This window comes from Lepidothrix coronata, unplaced genomic scaffold (assembly GCF_001604755.1).
Source record: "Lepidothrix coronata isolate B3197 unplaced genomic scaffold, Lepidothrix_coronata-1.0 Scaffold2, whole genome shotgun sequence".
NCBI lineage: Eukaryota > Metazoa > Chordata > Aves > Passeriformes > Pipridae > Lepidothrix > Lepidothrix coronata.
The window spans coordinates 72,351-87,451 of NW_016690182.1; the positions used below are offsets into that span (position 1 = coordinate 72,351).

At 39.7% G+C, this 15,101-nt stretch overlaps 1 protein-coding gene across 1 annotated transcript in view; it reads left to right on the forward strand.

Moving 5' to 3' along the window:
- The window catches only part of LOC108496919 (AF4/FMR2 family member 2-like), a gene marked incomplete at its 5' end in the record, with an annotated part of 95,463 nt that overhangs the window by 69,522 nt on the left and 10,840 nt on the right, over positions 1–15,101 (forward strand). The window contains 6 exons of the mRNA XM_017814100.1: positions 663–799; positions 4,086–4,157; positions 4,520–4,613; positions 7,338–7,385; positions 7,890–7,939; positions 11,960–12,174. Coding sequence (XP_017669589.1) covers positions 663–799; positions 4,086–4,157; positions 4,520–4,613; positions 7,338–7,385; positions 7,890–7,939; positions 11,960–12,174 — 616 coding nt within the window. The remainder of the gene's footprint in view (positions 1–662; positions 800–4,085; positions 4,158–4,519; positions 4,614–7,337; positions 7,386–7,889; positions 7,940–11,959; positions 12,175–15,101) is intronic.

Sequence of the window (15,101 nt, forward strand, 5' to 3'; positions counted from 1 at the left end):
AAATGCCACATTAGTAGAATTCTTACATCCAGCTATCAAAAACTGAAAATGTTAAATACTATTATAAAATACGTACTATAAAAATGTCATATATAATATTCATTACACATAAAAAAAGAAATCAGTATGTCTAAGTCAGTTTAATCACAACCATTATGAGGGCTAAAACCTTTTGCAATAAAATCCTAGTAAAATGAAATATTTAGCAGTGCTATATTGTCTCCCTTTTTTCCCCCCTGCTCTTTCAGTCATCACATAAGTGATGAGATTTTTTTTTTGATCAACAGTTAACACAGAGTATGACATCAGACAAATGCCATGGAGTTGTTACTTAACCCTTGCATAGTGACATTCAAACTTAGTTCATCTATCAAGGGGTGATGTGGATGTGTTCAAACACGCTTAGTGCCTCTCCTTGCCTGTGTAAATCCATGCATGTCAGTGGACATAACATTGACTTTCCTCTGTGGAGCATCCAGCCACATACTGCCTGAAAAGATCTGGTAAAAAATTAGGCCCTGCCTTAATTACTGTATGAAATCATTCTTAATTACTAGTGTCGCTTTGCTTTCATCCTAATGCTAGTGTTCCTTTGTATGATGATCTGCCTACCTAGAAATTAAAGCTGAAGGATTTTCTTGACGGTGTCATTCCCATTTCAGCTGGAGAAGTTCGGTAAAGCCGTGAATTATGCTGATGCTGCCCTCTCCTTCATCGAGTGCGGGAACGCTATGGAGCGAGATCCATTAGAAGCTAAATCTCCATACACCATGTACTCAGAGACTGTGGAACTCATCAGGTTAATGTCCTTTCTGTGATCATTTTCATCATCTCATTTCAGTCATAATTAGAACCTGCTATGTTTTAAAAAATACCATTTCGACGTATTAATGATTTGTCCAAGGCATCTTCATCTCAGAAGTCATCATAATTAGTTCTTGCCATTTTATTAATGTCATGGAAAATTTATAATTGATGGACACTGCTTTTATAAATTATCCCCTTTAGAGGTTATAATGTGAGTGTTATAATTTGCAATATTCATAAAATTAAAATTGAAATGTAGTGGGTGGAAGTAAAGTATAGTAATTTCACTGTTTGGCAATGACACTTGTCTTTTAAAAGGTGTAGTTTTATAATTCAAAACATTAAAGGGAGTCTATCAGGATTTCTATTACAAACCCTGGTTTTAGAGCTTTATAACTTGGCTGTTAAAAAAAAAAAAGAAAAAAGCTGAAATTTGGGACATAAGATCATAGTCAGAGAGGAAGCTTCCATATGTATTGTATTGAAAACAGTGTATTTTTAATGTTAAAGGAATGTGAAACAGCTGAATTAATTTTAATACAGTTTTGTAGACTCATAGGCTAGAATATGGATGAGAGAGCCTTTACTTACTAATAAAATGTCTGAATTATTACTTTAAAATCTGCTACTATTCCTTATATCTGTTTCAGTGTTGGCTCCGTAGAAATAATGGTCTCCTGAGTAACTAAGGGCTTATTTGCTTTACTTGAGCAAATTATCAAAGTGAAATCAAGCAGGATTAAATTTACCTGTAAATAGAACAACAGGATTTTTCCTCTGCACTGTGATGCACCTTTGCTTTCCCCAGTGTATGCTGGGAATATCCCCATTAATGTCAGTGTAATTACTGGAAGTTTGCACAAGAGAAAAAAAAGGAGGCAAATCAGGCCCTAAATATTTGGTTTCTAATATGACAACAGTGGTTTTTTAACATGCCAGATTAGCTATTAGGGACTGCCAAGATAATGCATGTTTTACGTTTTGAGCAAGTAGGTATTTGCATAATAAAATGTATCAAATCTTAAGAAGCTCTTACTCTCAGGTAAATAATATGCCTGTTAAATATTTAAAAACATGTTTTTGCATTCCACACTTCATAAAGAGAAGAAGAAAATCTAAAGAGATCACTCAAGAAAAAAATTATGTTCACTCAACACTTGATCCATGTTAAACCCTGGGGAGCAGAGGACCTAGAAAAGGAGCAGCCTACCACTGCTCTGCTGTGCCAAAACTTGTCCTGCACGCTGACAGGGGACAGTTCAGTACTGTGTGTCCTGAACTACACAATTGCAGTTGCATGCCAGGATAAATGGTATTAAAAGGCAGTGCTTTTTCATAGTAGCCTGCTTTTGTTTTTTAAGAAAACCACACAGCACAGTTGAAAATGTTTCCCCTCCGTCCAGCAGTTCGTTCAGAGTTCACGGACCAAAAATCTTTTTCAGCCGGGAGTCATAACACATGCACCACTTCAGTCAGAGAATGGCAGCTCCAGGAGTCCCTCACAAATGGGCAATACCTGCAGGTCCCCTGCAGTGCTGGTGCTGGGTGGAGTCAGCTGAGTGCATGGCTGTGTGTTGGAGCGGCTGGCACTCCTCGGCGTACACAGCCCCGCTGCCTTGCTGCTCCTGGCACAGTCCTGCTGCAGGCTACATGATAGATAAACCTTGGCATGGAAGCAGCAGCACCTGAACTGCTCTTGGAACTGCTTTTTGGCTATGGAAGAAACTGGAGAACTTTGTTATATTAGACCTCCAATATCTAAATAGCTAAAGTCAGGTGAGATCAATGCCACCATCTACCACTAAAGGTAGAGCTTAATATACCAACTGTTGCATGCAGCATCTTGTAGCAGCCAGTGAGACTGATTTGCTTATTTAATTGCTGTCAGTGGTCAGACGTGGACAAAAAGCGATTGCCCAGGTGAGCAGGTACAGGCTCAGTAAACTCCATGGAAAAAGGTATAATTCCTGTGGGCTACAGTGTGTGCTGAATGTACAAACCAAGTATGCAGTTGTGCCAAGCCTCTTTCTCACTGTGGCTGCTAATGTTGACATAGATTTTTACTGTGAGATAACAAATAGAAGGAGATTTTTCTCACTTTTACTCCTCCCTTTGTCAGAGACTTAGTTTTCCCCTTTTGCATTAGCTGTGTCTGTCATGAGTATCTGCATCAGACACCTATTTGTGAAAGCAAGTGGAGCATCAAAAAGATTGGGAATATCAGAGATCTGACTGTCAAATGTGTTTTAAGTTAATGGTAATTTTAAAATCCCTAACTTAACGCTGAAAATCCCAAAGAGACACATATCTTTGTGTTTGATGAGATTCCTTCAGTTTGACTAGAACAACAATACCAAGGAGCAGGTGAGATAGGACAGGAAGCACATCAGGTGGTGTGTTTACAGCTGGGAGCTGGGTGCTGATGATGGGGGTGGTGGGAGAAGGCAGAGCCAGAGCAGCACAGCCTGCCTGCACTCCATTACCTCCCTGTAAATGAGGACTCATCAAGACTGCCTGGATACCTTAAAACTTTCTTACGCAACGCTGAACCCTATTACTTATTCTAACACAAGTACCTGTGAAATTGCATTAGGGCTCAGAACAATGATTTTATGCGATGAATTGATTTTCAAGAGACTAAATGCATGGAATGGAGTATGCTCAGTTAAAGCAAAAAAAGACAGGGGAGGTAGGAATACTCAATCTTTGATCATCCAAATGCTGGACAGCAGCAATTAAATAGAGAGGGAAGACCAGTTACACAAGACTCATAAATTAATGAACCCATGAATTAAAAAAGTTGTGAACGTGACCTTTCCTGTATTTAAAACCATTTTCTATATAAAATATATTAAAAGCTTTGAAGAGAAGGATTTTCAAGATATTATTCAAGCCCAAAGTATTATATGTAAAATCTTATTATACATTACTTTACGCCTCAGTACATAGAGGGCCAAGATCTTATGCTTCTGTCCAACACTCATCACAAATGTTTGCAGGACTCAGCCTAGTTGGCTGGATATAATATCATTAATATATCCAAGAATAGTTCACCTTGTTGGCCCAGAAAATTGGTTGGTGATTTACTTTAGCCCTCCAGATTTTAAGTGGTGCTTTCTGTTGAATTTTACATTGATCTCATCGTTACAGAACACTGTGACCATTAACTGTTGCGGTTGGAGAAGAGCGTCTATGAGTGGCTGTTATTTTTCAGTGTTACTAGTATGCTTGGAAACATCTTAACTCTCAATTTCTTCTCTCCTCACCTTTCTGACAAGGTATGCAATGAGACTCAAGAATTTCACAGGCTCTTCTGCCACAGAAGGGGACAAGAAATTAGCAGTTTTATGGTAAGTCCCTTTGTGACAATGAGAGAAGCAGCTAAAATCTTAAGGAGGACTTTAAAAGTACTGAATTACTTAAGCAGCTTACAGAAGATCATTATTCTTGTTTTCCATTAAACTATTAAAGGATAACTAATGGATTTCTTCAGCAGCTGACTAAACATTTATTCTTCTAATTTATACTCTTATCAAGATGGGATATTAATGCTTTTGACCACTTTTTTTTTTCTTTCTCCATTTGCTTGTGTTTCAAAATTTAACCTTAGAACAGAAATTACAAAATATAGGTCAGCTTTTTTTTTTTTTTTTACAGTTTATAGGTTTCATTAAGCAATGGAATTAACATAATCCTTTCCTAATTACCACAGCTACCGATGCTTATCACTTCTCTACTTGAGAATGTTTAAACTAAAGAAGGACCATGCTATGAAGTACTCCAGATCTCTGATGGAATATTTTAAGGTAATCTTTATTCTGTTTAATTTATTGATATGAAATGAAATTCATACCAGCACCGAGAGCTCTCACAAGTATGAGTGTGTGACTTAAAAGTCCCACATTTAACCTCTCCCTGGGGAAATGCAGGCAGGATGGCTGCCAGGGAGTGAGGACAGAAGTGATTTAGGGGATTTTTGGATTAGTCACTTGATTCAAAGGACCATACTCAGTAATTCTACTAAAATAACATTATTCTCAACACCATGTAATGTTTATGCAAGTTTCTAAAAAGGAACCTGATTCTTTCAAGGTTTCAGTGTGGAAGCGATTATGAAATGACCCCCAATGAACCATAATAAAGCAATTATTTAGGCTGTAGTTAGTTAAGTTTAGATTTTCAATTCAGTGAGGTTTGCTGAAGCTTATTGCAGTCTCAGAGATTTCTCCTTTTATTCCTGTGGAACTTCAAATTGCCTTATCTACATCTTGAAGGTTTCCCTTTACCTTAAGTTGAGTGGAGATCTGATTGTCATGACTTGGGGATGTTTTGTTTTACCTTGTCAAATGTTGTTTACCCAGTGTAAGAATGACAAATCCTCACTGTTGCTAGATTAAGAGAGAAATAGAATCTTCCTTCAGCTCTGCCAAGGTTTTGATATTTACATTTTACTGGTTAATGCTGTTTGAAGCACACATTAATTCTTGTACTTTATTACTACATATTATTCTATAATTAGGTAATTATACTGTCTTGTCAGCCCATCAGTCTTTTTTTGTTGGTGTTTTCAGCCGCTGTGAATTTGTTCCAAGCTTTGACATATATTGGTACTGCAAACCAGTAAAACCTCTAACACTGCAGTTTTAATATTTTCATGTAAATGGTGATAAAATGGTCCTTCTGCTGTAAAACTCCAGTACTATCATGCAAGCAACCATAGTCCTGACTTCCCATGTGTTTTCTGTGTGTGTATCTCTGCAACTTCAGTAATGTTACTCCTGGTCTTGTGCTTAAATGGAGTCTCTTTGCCACCATTAGTAGTGCCTCTGTTGTGTTCATGGAGTTTTCAGCCAGGGATTTGCAAAACAAATTAAATTTGAACTAGACACATTTGTAACCTCAGCATTTTCATGAAATGTGTTCCACCCACTTCACATTTTATCCAGGATGAATGTAGATTTTCTCTTTAAAAAAAAAAAAAAGGATTATTAGACAAATAGTTTTGATAAACTTTTTCTGCAGAAAGTAATGATAAAAAAAAAAAAAGAAGGGTATGCAGGGGGGATTGTTTTGCCTTAAAGCCACTTTACTTGTCTAGCTGTGCAAATAGGTACAACAGAGAATATATTAATACTCCCAGCATAAGACCATTTTACTGCATCCACACAGAGAAAATGTCTTTTAATGTAAATTAAAATAAGAGAAAAAAATGTTAAATGTAATAAAATAAATCAGAAATGCTATTTTAGGCATCCAGTTGAAGCTGAGTGTTTCAGCAAATGTGTGTGCTATGGGCACTGTAACTCATTTCCTAGAAGTAGTGTTTGAGTGTGTACAGATTATATGTACAGATTATATGTTTTGTAATAAAGGCACAGGAGGAGAAAAGAAAAGAATGGGAGCTATTAACTACATGTTAGTTTTGTATTGCTGCACCATGTTCTCTGTGTTCACTAGAGAGAATCTGTAATACAAATGAAAGAGATTAAGTGTTTGAATAGAGTTGTTATTCAGAATTTTACACAGTTTTAACTGTGAAAAGCAGCCCACTGTTTACAGCAGAGCTGGAGAGGAACTTTTTGGCTGAATTGTTTTCCATATTTTTCCTAACAAATGCCACTTTGTCCAAATTGAAACCATTTGTGGACAGAACTGGTACTCATTAATTTCCAATTGAAAACTTCAAGTTGATATTTTTGACATTGAAATACAGAAAATAACCGTAAAGCATGTAAGCAATTTTGAAATTTAGAGACAACTTGAAGTAAAATATAACTAAAGTGATAAATTTTTAAAATTGAAATCAAACCTTTCCAGATTAGAAAAAGTGACATCCTCTGAGGTATTTCCCCTGAAAGTTTGAGGAAGATTTTTATGTTTTTGAAAATGTGTTGTCAATAGTCATTGAAATACTTTTGCTAAATATTTTTATCATCAAATGACTGACTCCAATTGAGATCTAGTCTTAATCTTGACAGACCTATAATTTGTCTCCAGGTAATGTTGGGAACAATCCCCAGACAACAGAACCTAACATCAAAGCTGCTTCTTCATCTCTGAAAACTTTCCAGGGCAGTTTAGGATCTCCCTCCTTCCTATATATGAGCAGGTGGCAAAAATATCCATTACATATGTGCTGTGCAGAACACACGGGCCAGGCCAGTGTCATGGTTTGACAGTGTCTGCTGCTTTGGACAGGACTGTTGGGTTGTTTGCTGTGTTTTAGAAGTCAAGGGTGGGCTCTGGGCTCCACTGAATCTCTGTGCCTCCCATGCAAAATAGTGATTACAGTAAGTGGATGAGCGTTGTAATAATGGTAATACTGTGCAGAGAACTTGTAAAATTTGATTGAATTCTCACTGTGTGTGCTGACTTCTAGAAAGGCAGCTGAGTGATTATTTTCAGAGAGCACACGTAGATAGCCTCAGCCCTGATACTACCACTTTGTATGGAAAATAAAATAACCACTCAGTCTGAGCAAGTCTGGAAAAACCTGGGCTTTATTGTTGCTCGGCAATCTTTTTGTACAGGGTTTTACAAGGTGCTACACAGACGTGAAAGGCAGAATGAGTAAGCAGGTAAGGAAAGTCAATTTGTGCAACTAAAATACATAAAAACAAGGGCATTCAAGCAGATCCTTACTAGAAATGTTATTTATACTACTATCTGAATCCCAAGCCACCTTCCCTAGCAATTTGGGAGGGATTAATTTCATTAAGGCATCAAGCCAAATTCTTTTTGTTCCTTATTAAAATATTGAAGGTCCCCCTAATGATAAGCAGTCATTTGCACTCTCAAGAACTTACTTTGTAGAATAAGTTTCAGTGGTAATTAAACCACTTCTTCGTGACCTACATCTGCTTTTACTGGAACTTATTCCCTCTTTCATCAAGTGACTTTCAAGCTACTGGTTGGAACCCACCAATCATCCACCAGCCACTTAATTATGGGACCGATGTGCAGAGCTGTTCTGCTCTATGCACTGTAGCTCTTGCAGTGAAAATGGGGAGTGTTGAGGCTTCTGTCATCAGTATTCATGTGCTTGCATCACCTGTATTTACATTTTGGTTTTGTACTTACAGAACTCTTCAAAAGCCTCACAGGCCCCCTCACCTTGGGGCGGCAATGGAAAGTGAGTATTTTCTGCTGAGTACTTTTGTCTGGGAACAAATGGTTCCAAAAATGGGGGGAAATGTTTTTGTGCCTCTGAAGGCAAAGGACAGGCCATGGGATCAGCGTTTTGGGAGCTACAGGTGTCTTTGAAGTATGTTTTAGGTAGAAAATGTTCTTTTTGCCTACAGAATTGATCGTACGGCTGCCCTGGGCTTGTGGGGGTGAGGGGCTCCCACCAGACTAAATCAGGTACCCGTGTGAGCCATCCACTGTGATTGGGAAGGAAGAGCTGAAACACACCTTCATCTGTGCAAAGCCCCCTTAAGTCTAAATTCAGCTGTGGTGGGTCTGTGCTGAATTCTTTGACAGTTTGCTTCTCAAGCCAAATGAAGGCCATAAAAATAGCTGTTAATTAGCTAGCAAGTACCGTGTCATTTTAGGAAGGCAAAGTAAAGTTAACCTTCATTGCAATGATTTTTCAATGATTCGTTCAGCAATGAAAGACCAATGAATATTTCACTGATATATGGTAAGTGCTGTTTAATAAAACTGAAGGTATAATAGTGGTGAAAATGTGAAGGCACTTAGTCAGCCAATTATCAGTGACTTTATACTAACGTTAAAACACCCTCACCTCAGATATGAAGTCAGGGTAATTCAGTTATGATCTGCTGTTCAATGAAGGTGCATTGCTGCTGCAACCTTGCCTTTATCTTGCAATCTCTGTTGCCACCTGACACATCTTCCTGTTCCTTCCTCCTGTATCACAGAGATACAGGTAAAACAAAGGTGAAGGACTTGAACTTTTTTTCCATCTTGAGTTGCATGGGCTCAATTCTAGGTGAAAATGATTGTTGTTAATGGTCTCTTTCTGGTAGTTCAGAAGAAATGACTATTAGACATGCCAAGGAAACAACAGAATAAAACTGTAGAAGGGGTTGAAGTTTAGCACACAAAGAATTGAAGTTTTCAAGCAGACTTCGTTTTCAAGCAGTACAAAACCAAGAATTACAACATATTGCTTAAAGGAAAATATTGTCTTAGGTAATTCAAAATGTTTTGTGGTGTATGTATATAAACATATACACCCCAAATATACAGTTATTTTGAATATGTGTGTATATAGATATTTAAGTATAGATTATAAAACAAACTAAAGTGATGAAATACAAAATCACCTTTAAATAAAAGCTGAAAATATATTTTAACACTGGAAAAGCAATACTAAATTAAATTATTCATTATGTGCCAGTTTTTTGAGGCATTTAAATGTCAGTGAAACCTTGTATTGCAGTAAAAATACATAAACGTTTACCTAAAGTTTTAGTGATGAAATAGACCACTGGAGCATTGCATCTCTTTTCTTAAGAAGTGGCTTGTACATACACATTTCATGAAGCAGAAGTTATCCTTTTATTCCTGTCCTATAATAGTCAGGATGAAGTGTGTGCTCTGCAGGTGATGACACCTCCCTCGCTCTTTAAAGGAGCTGTTGGGTGTTCAGGATTTAGAATAAGTGGGTTTTGACTGGAGGAGAAAATTCTTGTCTGGCCACAAAGTAGGCAGCGGAAACCCAGCCTTCAGGTCAGCATCAGTTCTAATGTAACACCCAGCTGATCAGTCTCTTCCCACTAACTTTGGAGATAAGGAAGCAAAGCTCTGAAAGAGCACATCTCTGTCTTTTATTCAGAGAAGGAAGCACTTGACATGTGAGAATAACTGAACATGACAAGGCCGTGTTATAACAGCGTTATTGTGACACCTGTGACCTGTGACCACAGTCCACACTCAGCTCTTCTATCCCCCCTGTGTGGAGTCTCAGAAGAAAAGCTCTCCGGCTGGCTCAGAGTGGCTGTATATCTCAAGTGTCTCCTGATGGCCCCCCAGTTTGTCACAGGCCTGGTGCTGCCCCTGGCAGCACGTGCTCTGCCTTCCCCAGTGCTACTCACTCTACAGTTTCCTCTTATTCCCCTGCAAATTTGTACCAGATGGGTAGAGAATTCACACACCACAGAGGTATGGAGATGGATCAGCAGCCTGGTGCGGAACAGGGAAACAGTGGGGCAGTCTCAAATATTATTTTTTTTTTAACCAAGCAAAACTTGATCCATTGCCATGAATTGTAGTGTCCTCAGGATCTCAAAACATCAAAATTCTCATTTGGCCTTACTGGAATTTCTGCCTACTCTTGTTTGAAAGGGTTGTGAACCTCTACAAAGTTGGCCTGGGTTCCAGGCTGGCAATGAAACAAATTTTCCCTGGTTTCATTACAGAAATGTTTCCCACCTCTAGCAACAGAGAGCACAAAATACAGAGATTTAGTAGACTCACCACAGTAATAATGGCTGTGCACAACAGGGAAAATCCAGTGAACAATGTGCTTTATTTGGCAGAAGTGCGTCAGCTTGTTCTAAGTGGCTCTAACAAAATACTCTTGGTATCCTCAGATACTTATCATTTTTAACAGCTCCCAGACCTAATCTAGTATAGTTCAGCTCTCCTGTGCATTAAAGACACTGTGGCACGTCAGATAACCAGGATGTTTTGAGACTTAAAGTAAAACATTTGTGCATTAGGATGTGCTTAAACTCTAACACATAAACTGTGTTAAAAGCTACTGTCTGCCAAATCAACGTGGTCTCTAGCTCTGGAAAAAGAATATATCACAGGAGCCTGTTGTTGAGCACAGGTAATAGCAGGGCACTGCTAGAAAACCTACAGCAAAAGCTGTTACCATCGATGCCTTTCAGCCCAAGGCTGTGCCATGGTGGCAGTCTGTCCTGCAGCCCTGCATCTCAAGTGTATTCCACAGCAAATAGAATGCTTTTGTTTAGGTAAGTGGTTCCAAATGGAGTTACATCCAGCTGGAGCTGGTCACCAGTGGTGTTCCCCAGGGGGCCAGTCCTATTTCATATCTTTATCGATGAGCTGGACGAAGGGATCAAGGGCACCCTTAGTCAGTTTGTGGATAACACCAAGTTGGGTGGGAGTGTTGATCTGATGAAGGGTAGCTTTTATTACTTCTCCCACATAACAAGCGATAGGACAAGAGGAAATGGCCACAAGTTGCACCAGGGGAGGTTTAGGAATAATTTCCTTCACCAAAAGGGTCGTCAAACACTGGAATAGGCTGCCCAGGGAAGAGATTGAGCCACCATTCTTGGAGATATTCAAAAGATATGAGATATGTAGATGTGGCACTCGGGGACATGGGTTAGTGGTGGACTTGGCAGTGCTGTGTTAGTGGTTGGACTCAATAATCTTAAAGGTATTTTCCAACCTGAACAATTCCATGATTCTATAAATTTTCAAAGAGAATAGCTGTTTTGTGAGGGTTCAGCACTGCACAGCTCTAACCAAGAGCTTGCTGTGCTGACCGCAGCACTGCCTGCAGCCAGCAGGTGATTCCTAATTGCTGGTGTTAGAATTAAAGGAAAATCTATATTAGAACATTAGTGCCACACTAAGTAGGTAACTTAAAACACTGCTTTGTACAGAACTGTGCAGATGAAACTGTAGGCAATTAGAACAAATCTCCATGGCCTTAAAGAATCCTATAGAGATATTCATAATCCTACAGTACCCTCAGGACCTAATACTGCTCAGCAGGGTGCTTTTAAGACTTGCTCTTTACTTATTGTGGTGACTGTTTTTGGAGCAAACTGTCATTGTTGTTCCCAGAAAATACTTTGATAATAAGCCAATATTGCACATTGAGTGTTTTCTAACTGCCATTGCAGCTTCTGGCAGCAGGTAGAAAAATCATTACAGCTATGAGATGCTTCTTTCTCTGAAAGATTGCTCTATTTTTGTGATAGATTTTTTTTTTTTTAAATAACAGGTTCATTTAAAGGGAAAATTAAATCCCTTCTTATTTTCAGTCATCCCCAGTTTATATGCTCTCCTTTCTCATAAAATCAGGAGATACCACTGCACATTATCCCCTGATTGGGGTGCAGAGTTAACTTTTGAAGTGCACTTAGGATGGCAGTGAAGTGGGGCGTGCGAGGGGGACTCACTCTCGCTTTCCCTCTCGCAGGAGCACAGAAACACCATCGCCCATGTCCCTGAGCCCGTCCCCCGTCAGCTCTGCTGGGAGCACCACGGGCACCGCCGGCTCCTCCTCGGCGGGGACCATCACCATCCCCCAGCGCATCCACCACATGGCTGCCAGCCACGTCAACATCACCAACAACGTCCTGCGGAGCTACGAGCACTGGGACATGGCTGACAAGCTGACCAAGGAGAACAAAGGTGCGCCACTCTCTTGCTTTTTTCTTTGTCCCCTTTGGCTCACCAGCTTTAGCTTTCTCTCTGTTCTCTGCCTTTGGACCCGGAGCCACCACATCTAAGAGCACAACTGTGACAGATTGAGCAAACAGACCAAATCTGCTTGCCGGTCGCTGTAGCCAATGCGTATCTTCTCTTGTCAAGCACAGAGGGGGATGTGTAACACACTCTGAACATGGGGCTATCAGAGCAGCTGGCAAATAATTTAGCGAACATGAGCCCCAAGTGATGAGAGCTTTTGAGTCTGCAAATTCGTTCACAGTTTCAGCGTCTTGTAGGGCACTGAGATTATTTTCAGGCTGCTCCGTCAATGGGTTTAAGACTATTAAAATGCTGGCTAGGATAATAAGCAAACATTAGATGTTATGTTCATGCGGGGAGTCCAATTAGGAGATGTCCACTGAAAGCCATGACCTTGACTCTCCTATGGTTGGGTTGCAATCTGTTTATTTCTAACAACAAAACATAGGTCTTTACCACAGCCATTTTAAAGGAGTTTTAGCAAGCAGTTTGTGACTGGGTTGTATCAAGTGTAGTGGAGTGTCTGAGATATAACTAAAGGACAAATTTGGTGTATTGTTGGCCAGCTGTGAACTTCCCCATGATAATGTAATTATTCACATTCCAGCTTTGGGCTCACACAAATCACTGAGAAAGCCTTCTTTGACATTAGAGGTGCAGAGCCTAACTAGGAAATATTCTCATCATGAGTCGGCTCATTCTCTTAAATTATAGTGAGATTTCAGATGGCTGACTTGTCCTGACAAATGTGCTTGCTGTATGCAGTTTGATCTTACTCCCATTAATGTCAGTGGCAAATTTCCACTGATTTAGAGAAACTGAGCTTGAGATTTATAGAGTTTTATGTCTGAATGGTGGGACATAATGATCTATCCCTGGATGAGGAACAATAATAGAAGTTCTGTCCAGTCCTCCCCACTGCTTCTTGTCTTTGTTCGCATTGATTAATTTAGTAGCAGTGCAGTCATTTTGGATTTTTTCCATAGCTGCATCCATTTTCACAAAATGTGAAAGCGATTCCCTGTCAAATGTACTGCAGAATGTTACAGTGGGAATGCAGAAGGATGCCCTGATAGGAGAAAGAGATGGTGATAATCTTGTAATTAGCTCTGTGTGTTGTGGAGTTGTTAAATGTTCTACTTGGTATTGAATCAAAATAGCTCAGGCATTCAGCCAGCAGACAGAAAATGTACCCAGCCACTGCTGTTATCAGTCCTAGAGCTGGATGAGAAAAAAACCTGCTGACTCTCTTTCTGCATTTTCCTCCCTACACTCTCCTTTGTTCTCATTTTGATTTACGATCAAATAAACCCAATTCTGCAAAGCCATATAGGAATACTCTTTATTCAGATCAGCAGTCCCTTTGACTTTAGTGGGACTGGATGCATGAATAAGGGTTTCTCACATCAGCAAGACATGTAGGGTTGTGACCTGTTCTTTCATATCTTGTTTCACAAACTGCAGACACGTTACAGGGAATGGAAAGTTCGTGTTACTTCAAATTTGATTTAAGTATTATAAACCATTGGAGAGAGATCAGAGTTTCATACATGCTATACCGTGTCTGTCTTTACATTTTGTCTGGAACCTCATTTCTAATTAAATACATGATTTAAAGATGCATGCTTTAACACAATTAAACTGCAATTTGAAAAATTCATGCTGTAACAAAAAGTGTATGGGAACTACTGTGGTGCTCTGCAGATCTTCATCACATCACATGATGGATTCTCTTTGCAGAAGGATGTGTTTAAGATACTTTGACATGAGAAATATTGCAGTGTTTCGTGAAACCTAGCTGTAGTTGTTTTAGTAGATGTCATCTGTACCTCTCAAATAATTCAGAGCACCTATATCTTGCTGGCTGGGACAGGACTCATCCCTGTCCACTCTAGTCCACCTTTGCCACCTGGACCAGCCCTAGCAGTGCCCAAGCTCTGGTACACTGGCATGTGGACTGTGAGTTCCAAAATGCCCCATGACAGCAAACAGGACAGTGCAAACCCCAGACTCTGCTGTGAGTCTCAAGTACAGGACAAATCTCTTGGCCTCTCTCCCAGGAGCTTGGGCGGTCAGTTCATTTTAAAGAATGAGATTGTCCCCCTCTCCCCTTGAAATAAGAATGGTCTCAGAAGCAAACACAAACCCACAAAGAAACCATGATTAAGATAAAAATTAAATTCCTTAAAAAAAAAAAAAAAGCCAAAAAACCCAGATCCAGTTATTTTTATGGGTTTTTTTGTGGTCAGCTCTCATTGTTTCTGTTGTCTTCTGAATCACAGGGTGTGTCTTGCCCAAGAATATGTCTCTGATGAGAGCTAATAGAAATGGGTATAAAACTGTGGCCTAACAGCCTTTACCTCTAGGTCTTACTGCTGTCATAGATGTTTCTTAGGTCATGCCCATGCAGTCACAAGAGATTTCTTCCACATTGTAGGAGCTGTGCAGCCTCCCCTTGTCCATGGCTGTCAACTTAGGTTTTGTGCTCCTCTGAGTATGCCTGCACACTCCCAGTTTGGACTTGACTCATGTCCAGCTGGCTCAGAGCAGCAGACAGAAGCCTTTCTTTGTCAGCCTGACAAAAGATGTACCATTAAAATAAAAATGCATAGCAAGAGGAGAACAGCAGAACTGTGACCCACCAGGCTGATCTGGTTTGAAAGGGAAAGCATGAGCATACTGCCATGTACTTTTGGTGGAATTTTCCCTGGTCAGTAGGGTTGAGAATGTGTGGGAGAATAGATGGAGTTTGTCATAAATCTGCATCTGTATCAGGCCAGACTAAACTGCAGACTTCCCAAAGCCCATGGGCTGGTTTGTGTTGTATCACCTAGCGTGGTGTTCACCACCTATAACATCAAACTCTCAGC